The 21,074-nt window shown below is 44.0% G+C and overlaps 1 protein-coding gene across 1 annotated transcript in view; it reads left to right on the forward strand.

Annotated features, from left to right (window-relative positions):
• The window catches only part of LOC137658402 (uncharacterized), a 54,428-nt gene that overhangs the window by 14,815 nt on the left and 18,539 nt on the right, over nucleotides 1-21,074 (forward strand). Inside the window, exon 2 of the mRNA XM_068393085.1 lies at nucleotides 11,441-12,010. Coding sequence (XP_068249186.1) covers nucleotides 11,441-12,010 — 570 coding nt within the window. The remainder of the gene's footprint in view (nucleotides 1-11,440; nucleotides 12,011-21,074) is intronic.

The following is a 21,074-nucleotide window of genomic DNA, read 5'->3' on the forward strand; positions in this document are numbered from 1 at the left end:
ACGGTCGGCTAAGAAGCCTTCCACATCCTTGTTGATTTGGCGGGTGGTCAATTCTTTCTTGAGAAGCGCCGAGGTTAAAGGTTGTGATGAGGTCCTTTAGTATGGGTTGCAGCCCTTGATACTTCAGCACCTTAGAGTTGTTCAGCCTCCTAAGAGGAACGCTGCGCTCAGTAAGGAAGACGAACTTATTTAAGGCAGAGTAATGGCTCAAGTCGACTTCCTTACCAGGTACTTGTAATTTCATTGTTATTTTGAATAACTGATAATATGAAATACGGGATACTTAGCTTCTTGATATACATGTACACTGGTTTTCACCCACCTCCCTGGGTGTGAATCAGCTACATGATTATCGGGTAAGTTTAATATTGAAAAATGTTATTTTCATTAGTAAAATAAATTTTTGAATATACTTACCCGATAATCATGATTTAATTGACCCACCCTTCCTCCCCATAGAACCAGTGGACCGAGGAAAAATTGAGGTGGTGTCAACAAGAAGTACTGCAGTACCTGGCCACAGGTGGCGCTTGTGAGTACACCCCCCTCTTGTATAGCGATCGCTGGCGTATCCCTTCCGTAGAATTCTGTCGGGCAACGGAGTTGACAGCTACATGATTATCGGGTAAGTATATTCAAAAATTTATTTTACTAATGAAAATAACATTTTATTTTACTAATGAAAATAACATTTTTATTGTTAAATACTTCTCTTATTTCCTTGTTTCCTTTCCTCACTGGGCTATTTTCCCTGTTGGAGCCCCACGGCTTATAGCATCCTGATTTTCCAACTAGGGTTGTCTAGCAAATAATAATAATAACAACTTTATACTTCCTGTCCACAACCCCTCCTTCCACTTTCTACCAATGGAATTATTCCTGTTTGTTCATTTATATGTAGCTTCTCTTCCTTCCTTCCTCTACCATATGATGAAGTTTACCTTATTTGAGCATGGTTTTGAGTGTTACATAGGCAGTTAGGACACACGCCCTGTTTTCTTAGGAAAACTCCTTAGTTCTTTTGTAGTTGTGTAAGGTGTTGGTGGTGCGTTATGGAGCCCAACGTAACAAAGTGTAGTGGCTGCCATTATGGTTATATGGATGCTATACCCAAGTTTCATTGATTATTACGGTACATCAAGTGTAGTGAACAGTTTTTTAAATGCTCATTTTGTTATCACTCAAGGTTTAACCAGAATATTTTCTTCTGTAACTCGACTGTAAAGATTCCTAAGACCAAAAAGACACGTAGGTGTCAATCATAAGGTAAGGAATTAATTGTGATTTACTTTTAAATTTTATGACCTGGGTAGGGGGGCCCAGGGGCTTTCCCCCTGCTAGGTCTGTGACCTGGGAAGGGGGTTCTTGGTGGCTTGTCCCCTGACTAGGTTTTCATATGGGAAGTGGGGTTTGGGAGAGGCTAGGTCTGTGACCTGGGAACTGCTAGGTTAGGTTAGGTGGGTTTTTTTAGGTTTTGTGCCCTTTTACGAATTTCAAAATTGTTAATCACGTATTTTTCAATATTAAACTTACCCGATAATCATGTAGCTGTCAACTCCGTTGCCCGACAGAATTCTACGGAAGGGATACGCCAGCGATCGCTATACAAGAGGGGGGTGTACTCACAAGCGCCACCTGTGGCCAGGTACTGCAGTACTTCTTGTTGACACCACTTCAATTTTTCCTCTGTCGTGCTTCCGGCAAGACGTTCATGGATACGCTTATAATTTTGGAGTCTTGTTCACGGTTTTTGGTGAAGTATTGCTCTAAGATTTCAGCTTTCGCTATTCAGGAAGTTTTATTATTAGCTTAGCTAACTTTTGGAATTAATTTGATTAATTATGGTGACGAAGAGAGTATGAACTCTCTTTCACCTTTAAATGGCCGACCCTTCCCTTAGACGGAAGTGTTGGTGTCTAAGAGAGTATAGACTCTCTTTCTTAATTTTGCTTAACAAAAGTTATAGATTTATTTTATATCTCTCCGCCTTTTATAGGCCTCTTCGATTAACTTCCTTTTATTATAAACTTATTAAAATTAATTTTTATATTTGTTTATATTCGACCTTTCCTAATAGTAGGCGGTCTTTTCTTGGTACCGAAGTTAATTAACATTGAGCCCGTCATTTCGGTTTTACCTGTTAACATATTATGCTATTTTAATGTTTTTGAAAGAATTTCTTTGATAGTCTGATACTTTTTCAAAGTTGAACTAACGTTTTGTTTTGTCTCTGCAGTTGTTGACGTTCAGAACGTTCAACTTGCGCTCTATCGTTACGATAGAGAGAGAATTTTCACGGTGTCACGTTGCAGTAAGAGTAACCGTGTCTAGCGTTTTGTTCATTCTTTCTTAACTTAATGGTTTTAATTCTAATAAAGGAACTTTTCATTTTGGGAAATATTTCAGTTTTTTCCTTTAACAATAATATGTTTTAACGATATATATGATTGGGCTCTTCTCTCAGGTTCTAAGTCAAGAGAGAGAGAGAGAGAGAGAGATAGAGACGGAGGGAGAAAGAGGAGGATAAACGTTTCGTTCAAGCGAGTAACGTTGTTATCGTTTTTGCTCTTCTCCCTAGTCTCTTTAGGGGAAGAAGGTAAACGTTTCTAGAGTTTTTTTCTTGTTCTCAAGCTGTATGCGGTGAGAGATTTTAAACGTAGTTTATTTGATCTAGTGTTTAGTCTCTTTCCAGCCACTGAATTATTTATCTTTCATTAGATTTTTCTGTTACTTTGTAATTCTGTTTTCGCAATTACTAACTTTTGAGAAAGGATAGAATTGCGTGTTTCAGGTACAAACCACTTAAAGTTTCGAGTTCAGTGAAATAAGTGCAAACAGAAAATCAAAAGTGATAAGTGATTAGCGCAAAGTGTGTCAGTGTTGTGCGTGAGGGTACTTCTGTGCGTGCCAGTCGTCCTCCCAGTCCGGGACCTCTTGCAAGCTCCCAAGCCCAGGGGAGAAGCAATGTCGAAGGGCAAAAGGGTTCGGCAGGCCTTGATCGGCGCACAGAAGTATTCTCGGTGGTTGCGGGCGTGTCTTACAGAGACCGTCACTCCCACCCGCAGACGATTGAGCCCTTATTTTGCTCGTCTGCAGAAGAAATTTCGGGGAGAAAACGCTGGTCTCAGGTCTCAAGACCTCTTAAACGTAAAGTCCAGACCTATGCCAGACGTACGAAGTTAGAGTTCAACAACCCGGATGCAGTCATTGGGTTAGCTCTGACTCTCCTCAGTCATCAGGTGACTGCACACCTCCTAAGAGAGGTAAGGCGATGCCTCAACAGACCTCATCTTCTATTAAGGCTTTGCCTCAACAGACCTTATCGTCTGTTGATCCCAAGACGACTTTGCTGCAGTCCATGCAGTCGCAGCTTGCGGTCTTAATGCGTGAGTTTCAGGCTGAGAAGGTTACACCTCCTCCTGCGAACGCTCCGCCTCTCCGCAGTCCAGTCTGCCAGGCGTACGAAGTTGAGGTTCCTCAGGCTACCTTACCGCGTTCTGAGTTGCCAGTTACCAGCGGTGTGCAGCAACCTCCGCCTCCTCCTGCGAGAGCTCCGCCTCACCGCAGTCCAGTCTGCCAGGCGTACGAAGTTGAGGTTCCTCAGGCTACCTTACCGCGTTCTGAGTTGCCAGTTACCAGCGTTGTGCAGCAACCTTAACCTTCCTTAAGGCAACCTCAGCAATGGGAGCAGGAGTCTTATGCCTTACTTCCTCCGCTTCCGCTTGCGGTTCCACCAGCGAGGCAACAATCTCTTGAGGTACGACAACCTCTTCCATCAATGAGGCAGCCACCTCAGCACTCGCTGCAGCGACCTCAACCCTCCTCAAGGCAAGAGTCTCAACTCCTTAGGCTAGCACCTCAGGAACCTCAACTCGCGAGACAAGAACTGCGTTCTGCGCAGCCGCTACCTCAACTCTCGCAGCTCACACCTCAGGAACCTTAACTCGTTCCTCAGGAACCTGCTACTGCGCATCCGCAACCCTTACAGCAAGCGCAACTCTTGAGGCAGCAACCTCATGCTATGAGTCAGCCACCTCAACGCATGCATCTGCCACTTTTTCCTCAACTTGAGCTTCTTCCCATTCAACTTGGGAATAACAAATGACAATAATAACACCTCATTACTTTCATAACTTGCATGTATGCCTACACAAACATTATGATAATGGAGGTTATTTGTATTACTTATATAAAAATATATATGTATTCCTTGCAATATATTTTTAACAAATCGCAAAATATGGCAAAAATATCTTCTAAACAAAAATGAATCATGAGTTATGAATGTAAGGTAATATTATGTTGATATTAAACCCCATGCAAGCATGCATGTAGTAATGCAGTGTTGCCAACAGGGCGAGTTTCCCTTTCCTGAGGTGAAGTAGATTATAGTACATTTAGTGTAGCTTAATTCTACGATTATCATGCCGGCTATCAAATTCATCAACAAAACAGTCTAAATCAATTCCCTCGGCACGTGCACTTTCAATGGACGGTAATGCGATATTACTCACTCTAGCACTGGTCATGGAATTTCTGAGAAATGTTACACGCCATGCAACACGCTCTGCTTACCTTACAGCATGCTCTACATACAGCATGCTCTGCATACAGCATGCTCTGCATACCTTACCGCATGCTTCTCAGTCACACATCTTTGGTTGTTGCCAACTCACTAGACTGTCAAGCAGTTTCATAACGTTGCCTTCTAGTCTGCTGCTTTTGCACCAGTGAAACCCTCACTGAGAGAACTTAGCTTTTCTCGGATATGGTCCCTGTAGATGAGAAAGTGCTTTTCTCCCTCCTTCTGATATTCCCTTGAGGACTCTGTCATTTGGAGAGGAGCCTTTAGCTGCGTAGCCTCCTATGGACTTTTATTTAAGCATAACATGCTCCCAGGGAAGGTAATGGTTCCACTTCAGTCGCTAACCCCGTCTGTTACCACATCTGCTCCCATAGACCTTGAGCTGTGTTGCAAGACATGCAGTCCTAGCTTAATCCTTGTTAGAGGATTTTTTTGTTTACGGAGTCAGTGTGTCACTGGGAAGACGTTCAACAACCAGCAGAAGTGACTTGTTGTGACGCAGTGCGGCAACCTCAGCAACCCGATAAGGAGTTGTCTGTACGACCCAGACAGTCTAGACAGCTTCGGGTTGTCACTGTACTTCCTCGCTTCCCCATGGTTGACAGTTCACAGACTGTGCAGCAGTACCATGATCTTGTGTCCGGCTCCGTCAGACGACTGGCTTTTAAGAGCTCCCACAAGTCGTCGCTGTCTGGAGATTCTCAGATGGACTATGGATCTGACCAAGGAACTGGGCCTCCTGGTCAATTTTGAGGAGTCTCAGCTCGTCCCATCCCAGACCATTGTCTCCCTGGGTATGGATCTTCAGAGTCGAGCTTTTCGGGCTTTTCCGTCGGCCCCAAGGATCTTCCAAGCCCTAGAATGCATCCAGAGCATGCTGAGAAGGAACCGATGCTCAGTCAGGTAGTGGATGAGTCTAACAGGGACACTTTCATCGCTGGCCCTGTTCATCGTGTTAGGGAGACTCCACCTCCCCCCCTTCAGTATCATCTAGCTGCTCACTGGATAAAGGACATGACGCTAGAGACGGTCTCAGTTCCTGTTTCCGAAGAGAGGAGGTCTTCTCTCGCGTGGTGTAAGAACAGCTTTCTTCTCAAGGAAGTCTATCTTTGGCTGTTCAGAAACCCGACCGCCTTCTCCTCTCGGACGCATCAGACACGGGCTGGGGTGCGACTTTGGACGGACAGGAATGCTCGGGAACATGGAATCAGGAACAAAGGACACTTCACATCAATTGCAAGGAGTTGTTGGCGGTTCTTCTGGCCTTGATAAACTTCAAGTCCCTCCAGCTTAACAAAGTGGTGGAGGTGGACTCTGACAACACCACAGCCCTGGCTTACATCTTCAAGCAGGGAGGGACTCTTTCGTGAAGTTGTTCTAGATCGCAAGGGACCTCCTCATCTGGTCTAAAGATCGAAAGCTCACGCTGGTAACGAGGTTCATTCAGGGCGGTATGAATGTCATGGCAGATCACCTCAGCCGGAAGGGTCAGGTCATCCCCACAGAGTGGACCCTTCACAAGAATGTTTGCAGCAGACTTTGGGCCCTGTGGGGTCAGCCAACCATAGATCTGTTCGCTACCTCGATAACCTAGAGACTCCTGTTGTATTGTTCTCCGATTCCAGACCCAGCAGCAGTTCACGTGGATGCTTTTCTGCTGGATTGGTTCCATCTCGACCTGTATGCATTCCCGCCGTTCAAGATTGTCAACAGGGTACTTCAGAAGTTCTCCTCTCGCAAAGGGACACGGCTGACGTTGGTTGGCTCCGCTCTGGCCCGCGAGAGAATGGTTCTTAGAGGTACTGCAATGGCTGGTCGACATTCCCAGGACTCTTCCTCTAGGAGTGAACCTTCTACGTCTACCTCACGTAAAGAAGGTACACCCAAACCTCCACGCTCTTCGTCTGACTGCCTTCAGACTTTCGAAAGACTCTCAAGAGCTAGGGGCTTTTCGAAGGAGGCAGCCAGAGCGATTGCCAAAGCAAGGAGAACATCCACTCTCAGAATCTATCAGTCTCAAGGGGAAGTCTTCCGTAGCTGGTACAAGACCAATGCAGTTTCCTCAACCAGTACCACTGTAACCCAGATTGCTGACTTCCTGTTATATCTAAGGAAAGTAAGATCCCTTTCAGCTCCTACGATCAAGGGTTACAGAAGTATGTTGGCAGCGGTTTTCCGCCACAGAGGCTTGGATCTTTCCACCAACAAAGATCTACAGGACCTCCCTAGGTCTTTTGAGACCTCAAAGGAACGTCGGTTGTCCACTCCAGGCTGGAATCTAGACGTGGTCCTAAGGTTCCTTATGTCATCAAGATTTGAACCTCTCCAATCAGCCTCTTTTTAGGACCTCACATTAAAAACTCTTTTCCTCGTGTGCTTGACAACAGCTAAAAGAGTAAGTGAGATCCACGCCTTCAGCAGGATCATTGTTTTCACATCTGAAACGGCTACATGTTCCTTGCAGCTCGGTTTTTGCTAAACGAGCTTCCTTCACGTCCTTGGCCTAAGTCGTTCGAGATCCCAAGCCTGTCCAACTTGGTGGGGAATGAACTGGAGAGAGTACTTTGCCCAGTTAGAGCTCTTAGGTACTATCTAAAAAGGTCTTAACCTTTACGAGGACAATCAGAAGCCTTATGGTGTGCTATCAAGAAACCTTCTTTTCCAAGTTCTAAGAACTCAGTTTCTTACTATTCAGGCTTCTGATTAGAGAAGCACATTCTCATCTGAAGGAAGAAGACCTTGCTTTGCTGAAGGTAAGGACACATGAAGTGAGAGCTGTGGCTACTTCAGTGGCCTTCAAACAGAGCCATTCTCTGCAGAGTGTTATGGATGCAACCTATTGGAGAAGCAAGTCAGTGTTCGCATCATTCTATCTCAAAGATGTCCAGTCTCTTTACGAGTACTGCTACACCCTGGGACCATTCGTAGCAACGAATGCAGTAGTAGGCGAGGGCTCAGCCACTACATTCCCATAATCCCATAACCTTTTAACCTTTCTCTTGAATACTTTTTATGGGTTGTACGGTCGGCTAAGAAGCCTTCCACATCCTTGTTGATTTGGCGGGTGGTCAATTCTTTCTTGAGAAGCGCCGAGGTTAAAGGTTGTGATGAGGTCCTTTAGTATGGGTTGCAGCCCTTGATACTTCAGCACCTTAGAGTTGTTCAGCCTCCTAAGAGGAACGCTGCGCTCAGTAAGGAAGACGAACTTATTTAAGGCAGAGTAATGGCTCAAGTCGACTTCCTTACCAGGTACTTGTAATTTCATTGTTATTTTGAATAACTGATAATATGAAATACGGGATACTTAGCTTCTTGATATACATGTACACTGGTTTTCACCCACCTCCCTGGGTGTGAATCAGCTACATGATTATCGGGTAAGTTTAATATTGAAAAATGTTATTTTCATTAGTAAAATAAATTTTTGAATATACTTACCCGATAATCATGATTTAATTGACCCACCCTTCCTCCCCATAGAACCAGTGGACCGAGGAAAAATTGAAGTGGTGTCAACAAGAAGTACTGCAGTACCTGGCCACAGGTGGCGCTTGTGAGTACACCCCCCTCTTGTATAGCGATCGCTGGCGTATCCCTTCCGTAGAATTCTGTCGGGCAACGGAGTTGACAGCTACATGATTATCGGGTAAGTATATTCAAAAATTTATTTTACTAATGAAAATAACATTTTTCCTGTTTTTTTCCCACCCAAAGTCCTAGGTTCCCACCTGTGTCCATCAAGAATGTGGGGAAAGTGGGAGAATGCCTTATTTGCTGTGGAAAAAAGGTCAAATTAATTGAAAGCGCATTATTTACTGTAGGTAAAGTTTTTTTTCTTTTGGAAATGTAGTTCCGTGTTGTTTTGTAATTTTACTGATGTAACACGGTGGCGTTATAGAACATATTTGTTGTTTATTTTGGTCTAAAGTACGATATGAAACTAGTTTTACGAAATATGATTTTTGGGAAGCAAACAGTGTTTTGAAATTGTCTAAGGGTTAGCTAAGAATATGGCAGTCTAAGGGGGGCTGTGACTGAAAAGCTTAAAGGAACGTAAAGGAAATAAAGGTAAATGTATGATACTGTACTTTAATTTTCAGCTAAATGCATAAACCATATATTTTCCTACTTGCCATCTTGTCTTTTATGCATTTCTGACCACGATTATGGGGCAATAGCGGAGTTCCTCGTGTATTTATGTGAAGAAATGCACCTTTCAGTCTCGTCGGTAAAATCTAACGCTCAGCCTTAAGCCTCGCCCGTAGACTGAATGGAATAGACATTTCCTCATCGCTGGAACTTTCTTTACTCATATGAAGTTACAAACTAAATTGTCCTCAGTCGGAAGTGAGACCTCCCACGTGGAACGTGGTTCGAGTTTTCAGGTCTCTGAGGAGACCTCCTTATGACCCATTACTTCAGGCAACAGATTGCCACCCGATGTGGAAGACGGTGTTCCTATGAGCTTTGGCTTTGGCCAAACAAGTTGGTGAACTTCATGGTCTCTCATATGACATCACTCTTTCAAGGGGATGGGGGGAGGTAACATTCAGCTTTGTCCTTGAATTTGTTGTCAAGACTCAGAATCCGGTAGTGGCGAATCCCTGATTCAACTCCTTCCGGATTTTGAGTCTCCATTCCGTAACAGATGACTCTGATCATCTCTTACTCTGTCCAGTGAAGAGTTTGAGGCTGTACCTCAAGAGAACAGCCGCAGCCCGTCCCCGTGTGCCCGAACTTTTTGTCAGCAGAGGGAGGAACAAGAGGAGGGTCACTAAGAACACCATTTCTGCTTGGATTCGCAAGGTCATAGATTATGTCCTGAATCAGGACCCTCCTCCTTTAGGGTGCCCCAGAGCTCACGATGTCAAGGGCGTAGCTAAGTCCCTGGCTTTCAAGAGAAACTTCTCAGTGACAGGTTCTACAGGCTGGGTTGTGGAAACGTAAAAATACATTCACAGCTCACTACCTGCAGGACGTGACCCACAGGAGGCTTGATGCGTTCTCTATCGGCCCCGTAGTGGCTGCACAACAGCTGGTATAACACCTTAAGTTCCATATTGGACAAGTAGCAGAAGGTTGAGGGCACTATTACCCGGTTTTAGTCTGCGTGAATGAAAAGGTTTGACTGGCTCTTATTCTTTTCTTCATCCTCCTCTTTCTTAGGGAAAGCAGCATCCGGGGTTCTCTGCACAAGCTGACCTCAAACCAATGCAGGTAAAACATGCTTCCTTGTGTACCTAGTAGTAAGTTAATACTGTTGCGTCCCCATACCTTGGCAAGGTGGTAATGGGAAATTCTTGGTTATAACAGTTTTTCCTACAAAGACTGAATAACTTTTACCTGGACAGTCACACTACTAAATATCTCAACGCACAGCTTGTGTAGGCTGCATACTTTGCGTAGCAAGGTTTAGCGAGGTGTAGGGACTGCTTATTTTTGGTACATACCTATTCAAAATAAGGAGCTCCCGGGTACCCAAAGAGTCATTTTTGCAGGGACGTCCACCCATTGTTGAGCTACCGCTAATAAATAGCGTAGGTTTGTATTCCAGGTACTGAAAAAATGACAAATTCGTAGATAATTTGTATTTTTCAAAACAATACAAGCCTTTAGCTATTTATACAAACTTACCCGCCAACCCTATCCCCCTTGAAGTCCTACCTCCAAGCAAAGTGAGCAAGCTACCCCTGCTAACTAGCAGAATTGGTAGTTAGCCCTCGCTAAATTTTAATGGTTTGTCCTTTCAGCTTCGCCGAAAGTTATACCCCTAATAAATGGCTAAAGGTTTGTATCGTTAGGAAAAATACAAATTACCCCCGAATTTGTCATTTCCTTGAAAATTACTAATCTATTACCATCTGCCACCAGCTTCATCACTAATAGCGTATTCCATAAAAATTGCTAATGTTAGTCATATTGAAGCCATAGCAAATTATTTGTCCTCAGAGCTAAAAGCTATACTAACTTGGTTTGAATGTAATTAGGCTATGTGGGTGTTTATAACAGGCGAGGTAAAGGAAGGAACCCTTTATTCCCTTACGATTTATGGAATGTTTATGAAACAACTCTGAATGACAAAGATCGAACAAATAACTATTAAGAAGCATGTCACAGAAAGCTTTCTTACGACCTGAAAAACCATCATCCAACACTTGAAGCTTATTGAAACACTAAACAAAGCATAAAAATGTAGATATTTGTAATTTATGGGGAGCATTTTATCGCAGGACATGAACCTGCCACTAAGTTAAAAAAGTACCAAGGTATGGACAAAATAATAAAGAAAATTGTTCATGAATATGATAACGAAAGAAGTTGAATTTATATTTGGCACATCATTTTCAAATGTAATCAAATTATAAGAATGTTTCTAATATTTTCTGCATGATTTGTTTTCATTTTATATTGAATAAATATAATTTTAGAAATATAGGTATTTTTCTCATGATTTTTTTTTGCATCTTTAATTGTAAATCATCATTTGGTGGCAAACTGTCGTTTGTGGTGAAATGTTACCGTCAGGCAACTTTTGGCAGCTATATGTTGGTGGACCTATACCCATTTATTTCCTTATTTCCTTTCCTCACTGGGCTATTTTCCCTTGTTGAAGACTTTATAGGGCTTATAGCATCCAACTTTCCACACTAGGGTTGTAGCTTATTTTGTAATAATGACATTAAAATGAGTAGTAAATCGATAAAAAAATTAGAAATATAAGATCTGTAACAATGTTAAATAGATTAGTTATATATGCTATGAAAGGATATTTATGTCAACCTGTTCAACTGAACAGAATATCCAATAAGTTTTAATCTAAAGTTCTAGATTAACAGCCTTTCTTTTTCTTGACAGAAAACGCCCCCTTGGGAGAAGAGAGGTTGAGGTATCGTCTCTTCAGAATTCTATGGGGACCTGTAAAGCAGGCCTTTCTCTACGTGTTTCACCAGACCTATCCGCAGACGACCGATGTCTACGAGTTTGCCTCCCACCATCCGGACCTGTTTACGAAAGGAGAGCTCTTGTCTCTTCAGCACGAAAGAAAGATCAACTGCTTCAGCCTGCCGTTGCTTTTCAGCGTCATCAAATCGAGCTGCAATCCACCGTTGGCGCATCCCACCGCCAGTGTATGGAAAGAAATTACTGACAGTAATAGCGTCGACCTGGGAACTACTGACGTTGCCCTTGAGAAACTCCTGGTCATTCTTTTAATGAAGTACGAAGAAGCAGCAGATATGAATAATCCTATGAATGAGGAAGATTTTGTCGAGAAGGTGACGGTAATCCAACACTGCTTGAAGTACCTCATCGAAGGAGTCGGAAAGTTTGATGTATCCGGTCGGTGTGGAGAATTCGGCGAGAAGACGATGAACTCTGTGACGGACATAGAGCAAAGAGAAGTGTTTCCAGTTGACGAGATTACAGGTATGTTAACTTGCCTTTAGTTGAGCTTGCACTTTTATTCAGGAGTCCATTTTTTTTGTAGAATCTTCGTAAATATTTATACAGTAACTTGTGTTATGTGTTTTGCTTCAGTAACAAAGCAGTTAGGACCTAGCTAGCTATGTATGCTGGATAATCATGATCTAGTAATTTGTTATATATTATTATTATTAGTAATTTAATTACTAGTTAAGCTACAATTCCAGTAGTCTCATGAGTCGCGTACCTCATGGCATACAAGGGTCACTATTTGTTGATGGGGTAATTTTCAATATTAAACTTACCCGATAATCATGTAGCTGTCAACTCCGTTGCCCGACAGAATTCTATGGAGGGATACGCCAGCTATCACAATACTAGAAGGGGGTGTATTTACCAGCGCCACCTGTGGCCAGGTACTCAAGTACTTCTTGTTGACACCTCCTCAATTATTCCTCTGTCGTGCTTCCGGCAAGACGTTCTGGGATACGCTTATGTTCTTGGAGTATTTTCACGACTTTGGTGAAGTATTTCTCTTTGATTTCGGCTGTCGCTTTACTGGAAACTTCTATATTAGCTTAGTTAGCTTTTGGAATTAATTTGATTAATTTTGGTGACGAGAGAGTATGAACTCTCGTTCACTTTTCAATGGCCGACCCTTCCCTTAGACGGAAGTGTTGGTGTCTAAGAGAGTATAGACTCTCTTTCTTAATTTTGCTTAACAAAGTTATAGATTTATTTTATATCTCTCCGCCTCTTATAGGCCTCTTCGATTAACTTCCTTTTATTATAAACTCATTAAAATTAATTTTTATATTTGTTTATATTCGACCTTCCTAATAGTAGGCGGTCTTTTACCGAAGTTAATAAACTTTGAGCCCGTCATTTCGGTTTTACCTGTTAACATATTATGCTATTTCCGCCACAGAGTTTGAAAGATTTTCTTTGACAGTCTCGTACTGTTTTCAAAGCTGAACTAACGTTTTGTTTTGTCTCTGCAGTTGTTGACGTTCAGAACGTTCAACTTGCACTCTATCGTTACGATAGAGAAAGAATGTTCACGGTTTCACGTTGCAGTAAGAGTAACCGTGTCTAGCGTTTTGTTCATTCTTTCTTAACTTAATGGTTTTGATCCTAATAAAGGAACTTTTCAGTTTTTTTCCTTTAACAATAATATGTTTTAACGATATATATGATTGGGCTCTTCTCTCAGGTTCTAAGTCAAGAGAGAGAGAGAGAGAGAGAGAGATAGAGACGGAGGGAGAAAGAGGATAAACGTTTCATTCAAGCCTGCCAGGCGTACGAGTAACGTCGTTATCGTTTTTTGCTCTTCTCCCTAGTCTCTTTAGGGGAAGAAACTAAACGTTTCTAGAGTGATCTAGTGTTTAGTCTCTTTCCAACCACTGAATTATCTTTCATTAGATTTTTCTGTTACATTGTAATTCTGTTTTCGCAATTACTAACTTTGAGAAAGGATAGAATTGCGTATTTCAGGTACAAACCACTTAAAGTTTCGAGTTCAGTGAAATAAGTGCAAACAGAAATCAAAGTGATAAGTGATTAGTGCGTGAGGGTACTTTTGTGCGCGCCAGTCGTCCTCCCAGTCCGGGACCTCTTGCAAGCTCCCAAGCCCAGGGGAGAAGCAATGTCGAAGGGCATAAGGGTTCAGCAGGCCTTGATCGGCGCACAGAAGTATTCTCGGTGGTTGTGGGCGTGTCTTACCGAGACCGTCACTCCCACCCGCAGACGATTGAGCCCTTATTTTGCTCGTCTGCATAAGAGATTAGGGGAGAAAATAAAGGCAGAGTAACGCTGGTCTCAGGTCTCAAGACTTCTTAAACGTTAAGTCCAGACCTATGCCAGACGTACGAAGTTAAAGTTCACAACCCGAATGCAGTCATTGGGTTAGCTCTGACTCTCCTCAGTCATCAGTTGATTACACTCCGCCTAAGAGGAGTAAGGTTCTGCCACAACAGATCTCTGCTGTTAAGGCTTTACCTCAGCAGAACTTAGTGTCTGCCGACCCCAAGTTAACTCTACTGCAGTCCATACAGTCACAACTTTCGGTCTTGATGCGTGAGTGTCGGGCTGAGAGTGTTGCACCTCCTCCTCCGCCTACACTCCCTCCACCTGTTCTCGCTCCGCCTGTGCTCGCCCAGCCTGCACCTGCTCCGCCTGTGCTCGCCCAGCCTGCACCTGCTCCGCCTGGTCGCAGCACCATCTGCCAGGCGTACGATGTTGTGAACTCTACTACAGTCCATGCAAGCACAGCTTTCGGACTTGATGAGTGAGTGTCGGGCTGAGAGTGTTGCTCCTCCGCCTCCGCCTACACTCCCTCCTCCTACACTCGCTCCGCCTGATCACAGTACCATCTGCCAGGCGTACGATGTTGTGGACTCTACTACAGTCCATGCAAGCACAGCTTTCGGACTTGATGAGTGAGTGTCGGGCTGAGAGTGTTGCTCCTCCGCCTCCGCCTACACTCCCTCCTCCTACACTCGCTCCGCCTGATCACAGTACATCTGCCAGGCGTATGATGTTGTGGACTCTACTACAGTCCATGCAAGCACAGCTTTCGGACTTGATGCGTGAGTGTCGGGCTGAGAGTGTTGCTCCTCCGCCTCCGCCTACACTCCCTCCACCTACACTCGCTCCGCCTGATCGCAGTACCACCTGCCAGCAGTTCCACCTGCCAGGCGTACGATGTTGAGACACGTGCTGAGTTTGCTGTTCCCTGTGGTGTTCAGCCTCCGCCTTTCTTAAGGCAACCTTTACATTGGGATCAGGAGGATTATACCTCTCTTCCTCCGCCTCCACTTGCTGCTCCACCAGTGATGCAACACTCGGTTGAGGTACAACAACCTCTCCCGTCCATGAGTCAGTTTCCTCAGCTCTTGCTGCAGCGAGCTCAACCCTCCATAAGGCAAGCACCACAACACCTTAGCCTTGCGCCTCAGGAGCCTCAGCTTGCGAGACATTTACCTTGTTCTGCGCAGCCTCTTCCTCATCGCGCTCCGCTCACACCACAGGAACTGGAACTTGCTACTCCGCTTCCGCCAACCGCTCAGCAAGCGCAACCCTTGGGTTCAACCACTCATGCTAGGAGTCAGCCTCCTCCACCCATGCGCCTTCCTTCTGCTTGTCTTTTATTCAGCCTTTGCAGACTGAGCCTCAGGTGTTCCCTCATCGGAGTCTTGAAGAGGAAACCGCACTATTGTTGTTCCAGCTCGTTCTGACTCTGCTGTTCAGCATACCATGGTTTAAACCCCATGCAAGCATGCATAAAGCACTCTAGCACTGGTCATGGAATTTCTGAGAAATGTTAAACGCCATGCACACGCTCTGCTTTCCTTTCAGCAGGCTCTGCTTACAGCAGGCTCTGCTTACTACATGCTCAGCATTCAGCATGCTCTGCATTCAGCATGCTCTGCATACAACATGCTCTGCATACAACATGCTCTGCATACAGCATGCTCTGCATTCAGCATGCTCTGCATACAACATGCTCTACATACAGCATGCTCTGCATACAGCATACTCTGCATACATCATGCTCTGCATACCTTACCGCATGCTTCTCAACACATCTTGGGTTGTTGCCAACTCACTAGACTGTCAAGCAGTTTCATAACGTTGCCTTCTAGTCTGCTGCTTTGCACCAGTGAACCCTCACTCAGAGAACTTAGCTTTTCTAGGATAAGGTCCCTGTAGATGAGAAAGTTCTTTTCTCCCTCCTTCTGATATTCCCTTGAGGACTGTCATTTGGAGGGAGCCTTTAGCTGCATAACCTCTTATGGACTTTTATTTAAGCATAACATGCTTACAGGGAAGGTAATGGTTACTCTTCAGCCGCTAATCCCGTCTGTTACCACACCTGCTCCCATAGACCTTGAGCTGTGTTGCATGACATGCAGTCCAAGCTTAGTCCTTGTTAGAGGATTTTTTGTTTACGGAGTCAATGTGTCACGGGGAAGACGTTCAACAACCAACAGAAGGGACTTGTTGTGACGCAGTGCGGCAACCTCAGCAACCCGTTAAGGAGTTGTCTGTACGACCCAGACAGTCTAGACAGATTCGGGTTGTCACTGTACTTCCTCGCTTGCCCATGATTGACAGTTTACAGACTGTGCAGCAGTATCATGATCTTGTGTCCGGCTCCGTCAGACGACTGGCTTTTAAGAGCTCCCTCAAGTCGTCGCTGTCTGGAGATTTTCAAATGGACTATGGATCTGACCAAGGAACTGGGCCTCCTGGTCAATTTTGAGGAGTCTCAGCTCGTTCCATCCCAGACCATTGTCTCCTTGGGTATGGATCTTCAGAGTCGAGCTTTTCGGACTTGTCCGTCGGCCCCAAGGATCTTCCAAGCCCTAGAATGCATCCAGAGCATGCTGAGAAGGAACCGATGCTTAGTCAGGCAGGGGATGAGTCTAACAGGGACACTTTCATCGCTGGCCCTGTTCATCGAGTTAGGGAGACTCCACCTCCGCCCCCTTCAGTATCATCTAGCTGCTCACTGGATAAAGGACATGACGCTAGAGACGGGCTCAGTTCCTGTTTCCGAAGAGATGAGGTCTACTCTAACGTGGTGGAAGAACAGCATTCTTCTCAAGGAAGGTCTACCTTTGGCTGTTCAGACCTCCGACCACCGTCTCTTCTCGGACGCATCGGACACGGGCTGGGGTGCGACACTGGACGGACAGGAATGCTCGGGAACATGGAATCAGGAGCAAAGGACACTTCACATCTATTGCAAGGAGTTGTTGGCAGTTCATTTGGCCTTGATAAACTTCAAGTCCCTCCAGCTTAACAAGGTGGTGGAGGTGAACTCCGACTACACCACAGCCTTGGCTTACATCTCCAAGCAGGGAGGGACTCATTCGAGGAAGTTGTTCGAGATCGCAAGGGACCTCCTCATTTGGTCAAAAGATCGAAAGCTCACGCTGGTAACAAGGCTCATTCAGGGCGATATGAATGTCATGGCAGATCGCCTCAGCCGGAAGGGTCAGGTCTTCCCCACAGAGTGGACCCTTCACAAGAATGTTTGCAGCAGACTTTGGGCCCTGTGGGGTCAGCCAACCATAGATCTATTCGCTACCTCGATGACCAAGAGGCTCCTCTTGTATTGTTCTCCGATTCCAGACCCAGCAGCAGTTCGCGTGGATGCCTTTCTGCTGGATTGGTCCCATCTCAACCTGTATGCATTCCCGCCGTTCAAGATTGTCAACAGGGTACTTCAGAAGTTCGCCTCTCACAAAGGGACACGGCTGACGTTGGTTGCTCCCCTCTGGCCCGCGAGAGAATGGTTCACTGAGGTACTGCAATGGCTGGTCGACGTTCCCAGGACTCTTCCTCCTAGAGTGGACCTTCTGCGTCAACCTCACGTAAAGAAGGTACACCCAACCTCCACGCTCTTCGTCTGACTGCCTTCAGACTATCGAAAGACTCTCAAGAGCTAGAGGCTTTTCGAAGGAGGCAGCCAGAGCGATTGCCAGAGCAAGGACGACATCCACTCTCAGAGTCTATCAGTCTTAATGGGAAGTCTTCCGAAGCTGGTGCAAGGCCAATGCAGTTTTCCTCAACCAGTACCAATGTAACCCAGATTGCTGACTTCCTGTTACATCTAAGGAACGTAAGATCCCTATCAGCTCCTACGATCAAGGGTTACAGAAGTTTGTTGGCAGCGGTTTTCCGCCACAGAGGCTTGGATCTTTCCTCCAACAAAGATCTACAGGACCTCCTTAGGTCTTTTGAGACCTCAAAGGAAAGTCGGTTGTCCACTCCAGGCTGGAATCTAGACGTGGTCCTAAGGTTCCTAATGTCATCAGGATTTGAACCGCTCCAATCAGCCTCTTTTAAGGACCTCACATTAAAAACTCTTTTCCTCGTGTGCTTAGCAACAGGTAAAAGAGTAAGTGAGATCCACGCCTTCAGCAGGAACATAGGTTTCACATCTGAAACGGCTACATGTTCCTTGCAGCTCGGTTTTTTGGCTAAAAACGAGCTTCCTTCCCGTCCTTGGCCTAAGTCGTTCGAGATCCCAAGCCTGTCCAACATGGTGGGGAACGAACTGGAGAGAGTACTTTGCCCAGTTAGAGCTCTTAAGTACTATCTAAGAAGGTCAAAACCATTACGAGGACAATCAGAAGCCTTATGGTGTGCTATCAAGAAGCCTTCTCTACCAATGTCTAAGAACTCAGTTTCTTACTACATCAGGCTTCTGATTAGAGAAGCAAATTCTCATCTGAAGGAAGAAGACCTTGCTTTGCTGAAGGTAAGGACACATGAAGTGAGAGCTGTGGCTACTTCAGTGGCCTTCAAACAGAACCGTTCTCTGCAGAGTGTTATGGATGCAACCTATTGGAGAAACAAGTCAGTGTTCGCATCATTCTATCTCAAAGATGTCCAGTCTCTTTACGAGTACTGCTACACCCTGGGTCCATTCGTAGCAACGAATGCAGTAGTAGGCGAGGGCTCAGCCACTACATTCCCATAATCCCATAACTTTTTAACCTTTCTCTTGAATACTTTTTATGGGTTGTACGGTCGGCTAAGAAGCCTTCCACATCCTTGTTGATTTGGCGGGTGGTCAATTCTTTCTTGAGAAGCGCCAAGGTTAAAGGTTGTGATGAGGTCCTTTAGTATGGGTTGCAGCCCTGTATACTTTAGCACCTTTGAGTTGATTCAGCCTCCCAAGAGGAACGCTGCGCTCAGTAAGGAAGACGATCTTATTAAAGGCAGAGTAACGGTTCAAGTCGACTTCCTTACCAGGTACTTATTTCATTGTTATTGTGGATAACTGATTATATGAAATATGGGATACTTAGCTATCCTTTAATCTTGTACACTGGTTTTCACCCACCCCCCTGGGTGTGAATCAGCTACATGATTATCGGGTAAGTTTAATATTGAAAAATGTTATTTTTATTAATAAAATAAATTTTTGAATATACTTACCCGATAATCATGATTTAATCGACCCTCCCTTCCTCCCCATAGAGAACCAGTGGACCGAGGAATAATTGAGGAGGTGTCAACAAGAAGTACTTGAGTACCTGGCCACAGGTGGCGCTGGTAAATACACCCCCTTCTAGTATTGTGATAGCTGGCGTATCCCTCCATAGAATTCTGTCGGGCAACGGAGTTGACAGCTACATGATTATCGGGTAAGTATATTCAAAAATTTATTTTATTAATAAAAATAACATTTTTTGACAAGAAACCCTTTGGTCCCCATATAAATGATCTATCCATCAGGGTTTAAAAAAATCATTGAACATCTTGAAAGATGTATCACATTTTGATTGGGGTGCTGATAGAACAACTTTGCTTAGAATTTATACATCTTTGTGTCTGAGCAAGTTAGACTGTGTACATCAAATTTATGGGTCAACTACTAAGACTTTACTTGGAAAACTTGACGAGGGCCTCTGCATCTGTACTGGCACATACAGATTATCTCCCATTGATAGTCTATGTGGATTCTGGCATGCCTCCACTTTCCATTCACAGAGTGGAGTTGGGTTTGAAGTTTTTAGCTAGGTCCCTCGATGTGAGAAACAATCATAACAGTATGTATGTTAGGGTTCCTTTAGATTGAGCTCCTAACAGATCTAAAGTGCCCAAGCCTTTGGAAGTACAGATGAAAAATGATGCCAGAGAAGAAGGTTTGTTAACACCACAGATAGCCGAGGTAGGATATCTCAAGTCTCCCCCTTGGTGTAATCTACTTGTTAAAATGTTTTACAATAGGAGGGAAAAATAACTTACCCAGTAAGGTAATGGAAAGTGAGTTTTTAAATCATGCTGCTCAACATCACGGGGAACATGTTTTTTTACGTATGGATCCAAATCAGTTGTAGAAGTTGGAAGATCAGTTTTGGTGGGGGATATTGTTATGAGAAAGAAACTTCTATCCACTTGTTCAGTATTTACTGCTGAGCAGTATGCAGTAATTCTTGCAGTCAAACATATTTTTAAAAATTGTAATCAATTTTTTTTGGGATTCCAATAGTGTTTTACTCGCAGTTAAACTAATTATGCCATCCAATCATCTATTACAAGAGGTGCAGGATGGGTTAGTACTTTTGCAATCTAGGAAGAGTATTTGTATTCACTTCTGTTGGGTACCTGTGCACGTTGGGGTGGATGGAAATGCACTAAGTAGATAAGGTAGCTAAGGAAGCTTCAGGGGTACTTAACCCATCCCCCCTAATTTTCCTTACAAATTATTATTATTATTATTATTTGCTAAGGTACAACCCTAGTTGGAAAAGCAGGATGCTATAAGCCCAGGGGCTCCAACAGGGAAAATAGCTCAGTGAGGAAAGGAAACAAAGAAAAATAAAATATTTTAAGAAGAGCAACAACATTGAAATAAGTATCTCCTATATAAACTAAAAAAACTTTAATAAAACAAGAGGAAGAGAAATGAGACAGAATAGTCTGCCCGAGTGTACCCTCAAGCAAGAGAACTCTAACCCAAGACAGTGGAAGACCATGGTACAGAGGTTATGGCACTACCCAAGATTAGAGAACAATGGTTTGCTATTGGAGTGTCCTTCTCCTAGAAGAGCTGCTTACCATAGCTAAAGAGTCTCTTCTACCCTTACAAAGAGAAAAGTGGCCACTGAACAATTACAGTGCAGTAAGAAGAATTGTTTGGTATATGAGGCAGAGGAGAATATGTAAAGAATAGTCTAGACTATTCAGTGTGTGTGTGTGTGTGTAGGCAAAAGGAAAACGAACCGTAACCAGAGAGAAGGATCCAATGTACTACAGTACTGTCTGGCCAGTCAAAAGACCCCATAACTGTAAGAACAATTGGCAGGCTCGATGGTCTGAACTGACCACCAATACAAAATTGAAACAGATCCACCCTTCGGTGGACAAATGATCATCGTGTAATTCTACAATTAGGATGGATAACATCATTTTAACTAGACTGTGTATTGCCCCTACACATGTAACCACTATTATTTAATAAAAAGTGGGTTTGTGTCATTAGGAAAAATACAAATTACTTTCAAATTTTTCATATTCATTCATTCATTCATTCTAATACTAGATC

Source organism: Palaemon carinicauda, chromosome 19 (assembly GCF_036898095.1).
Source record: "Palaemon carinicauda isolate YSFRI2023 chromosome 19, ASM3689809v2, whole genome shotgun sequence".
Taxonomy (NCBI): Eukaryota; Metazoa; Arthropoda; class Malacostraca; order Decapoda; family Palaemonidae; genus Palaemon; species Palaemon carinicauda.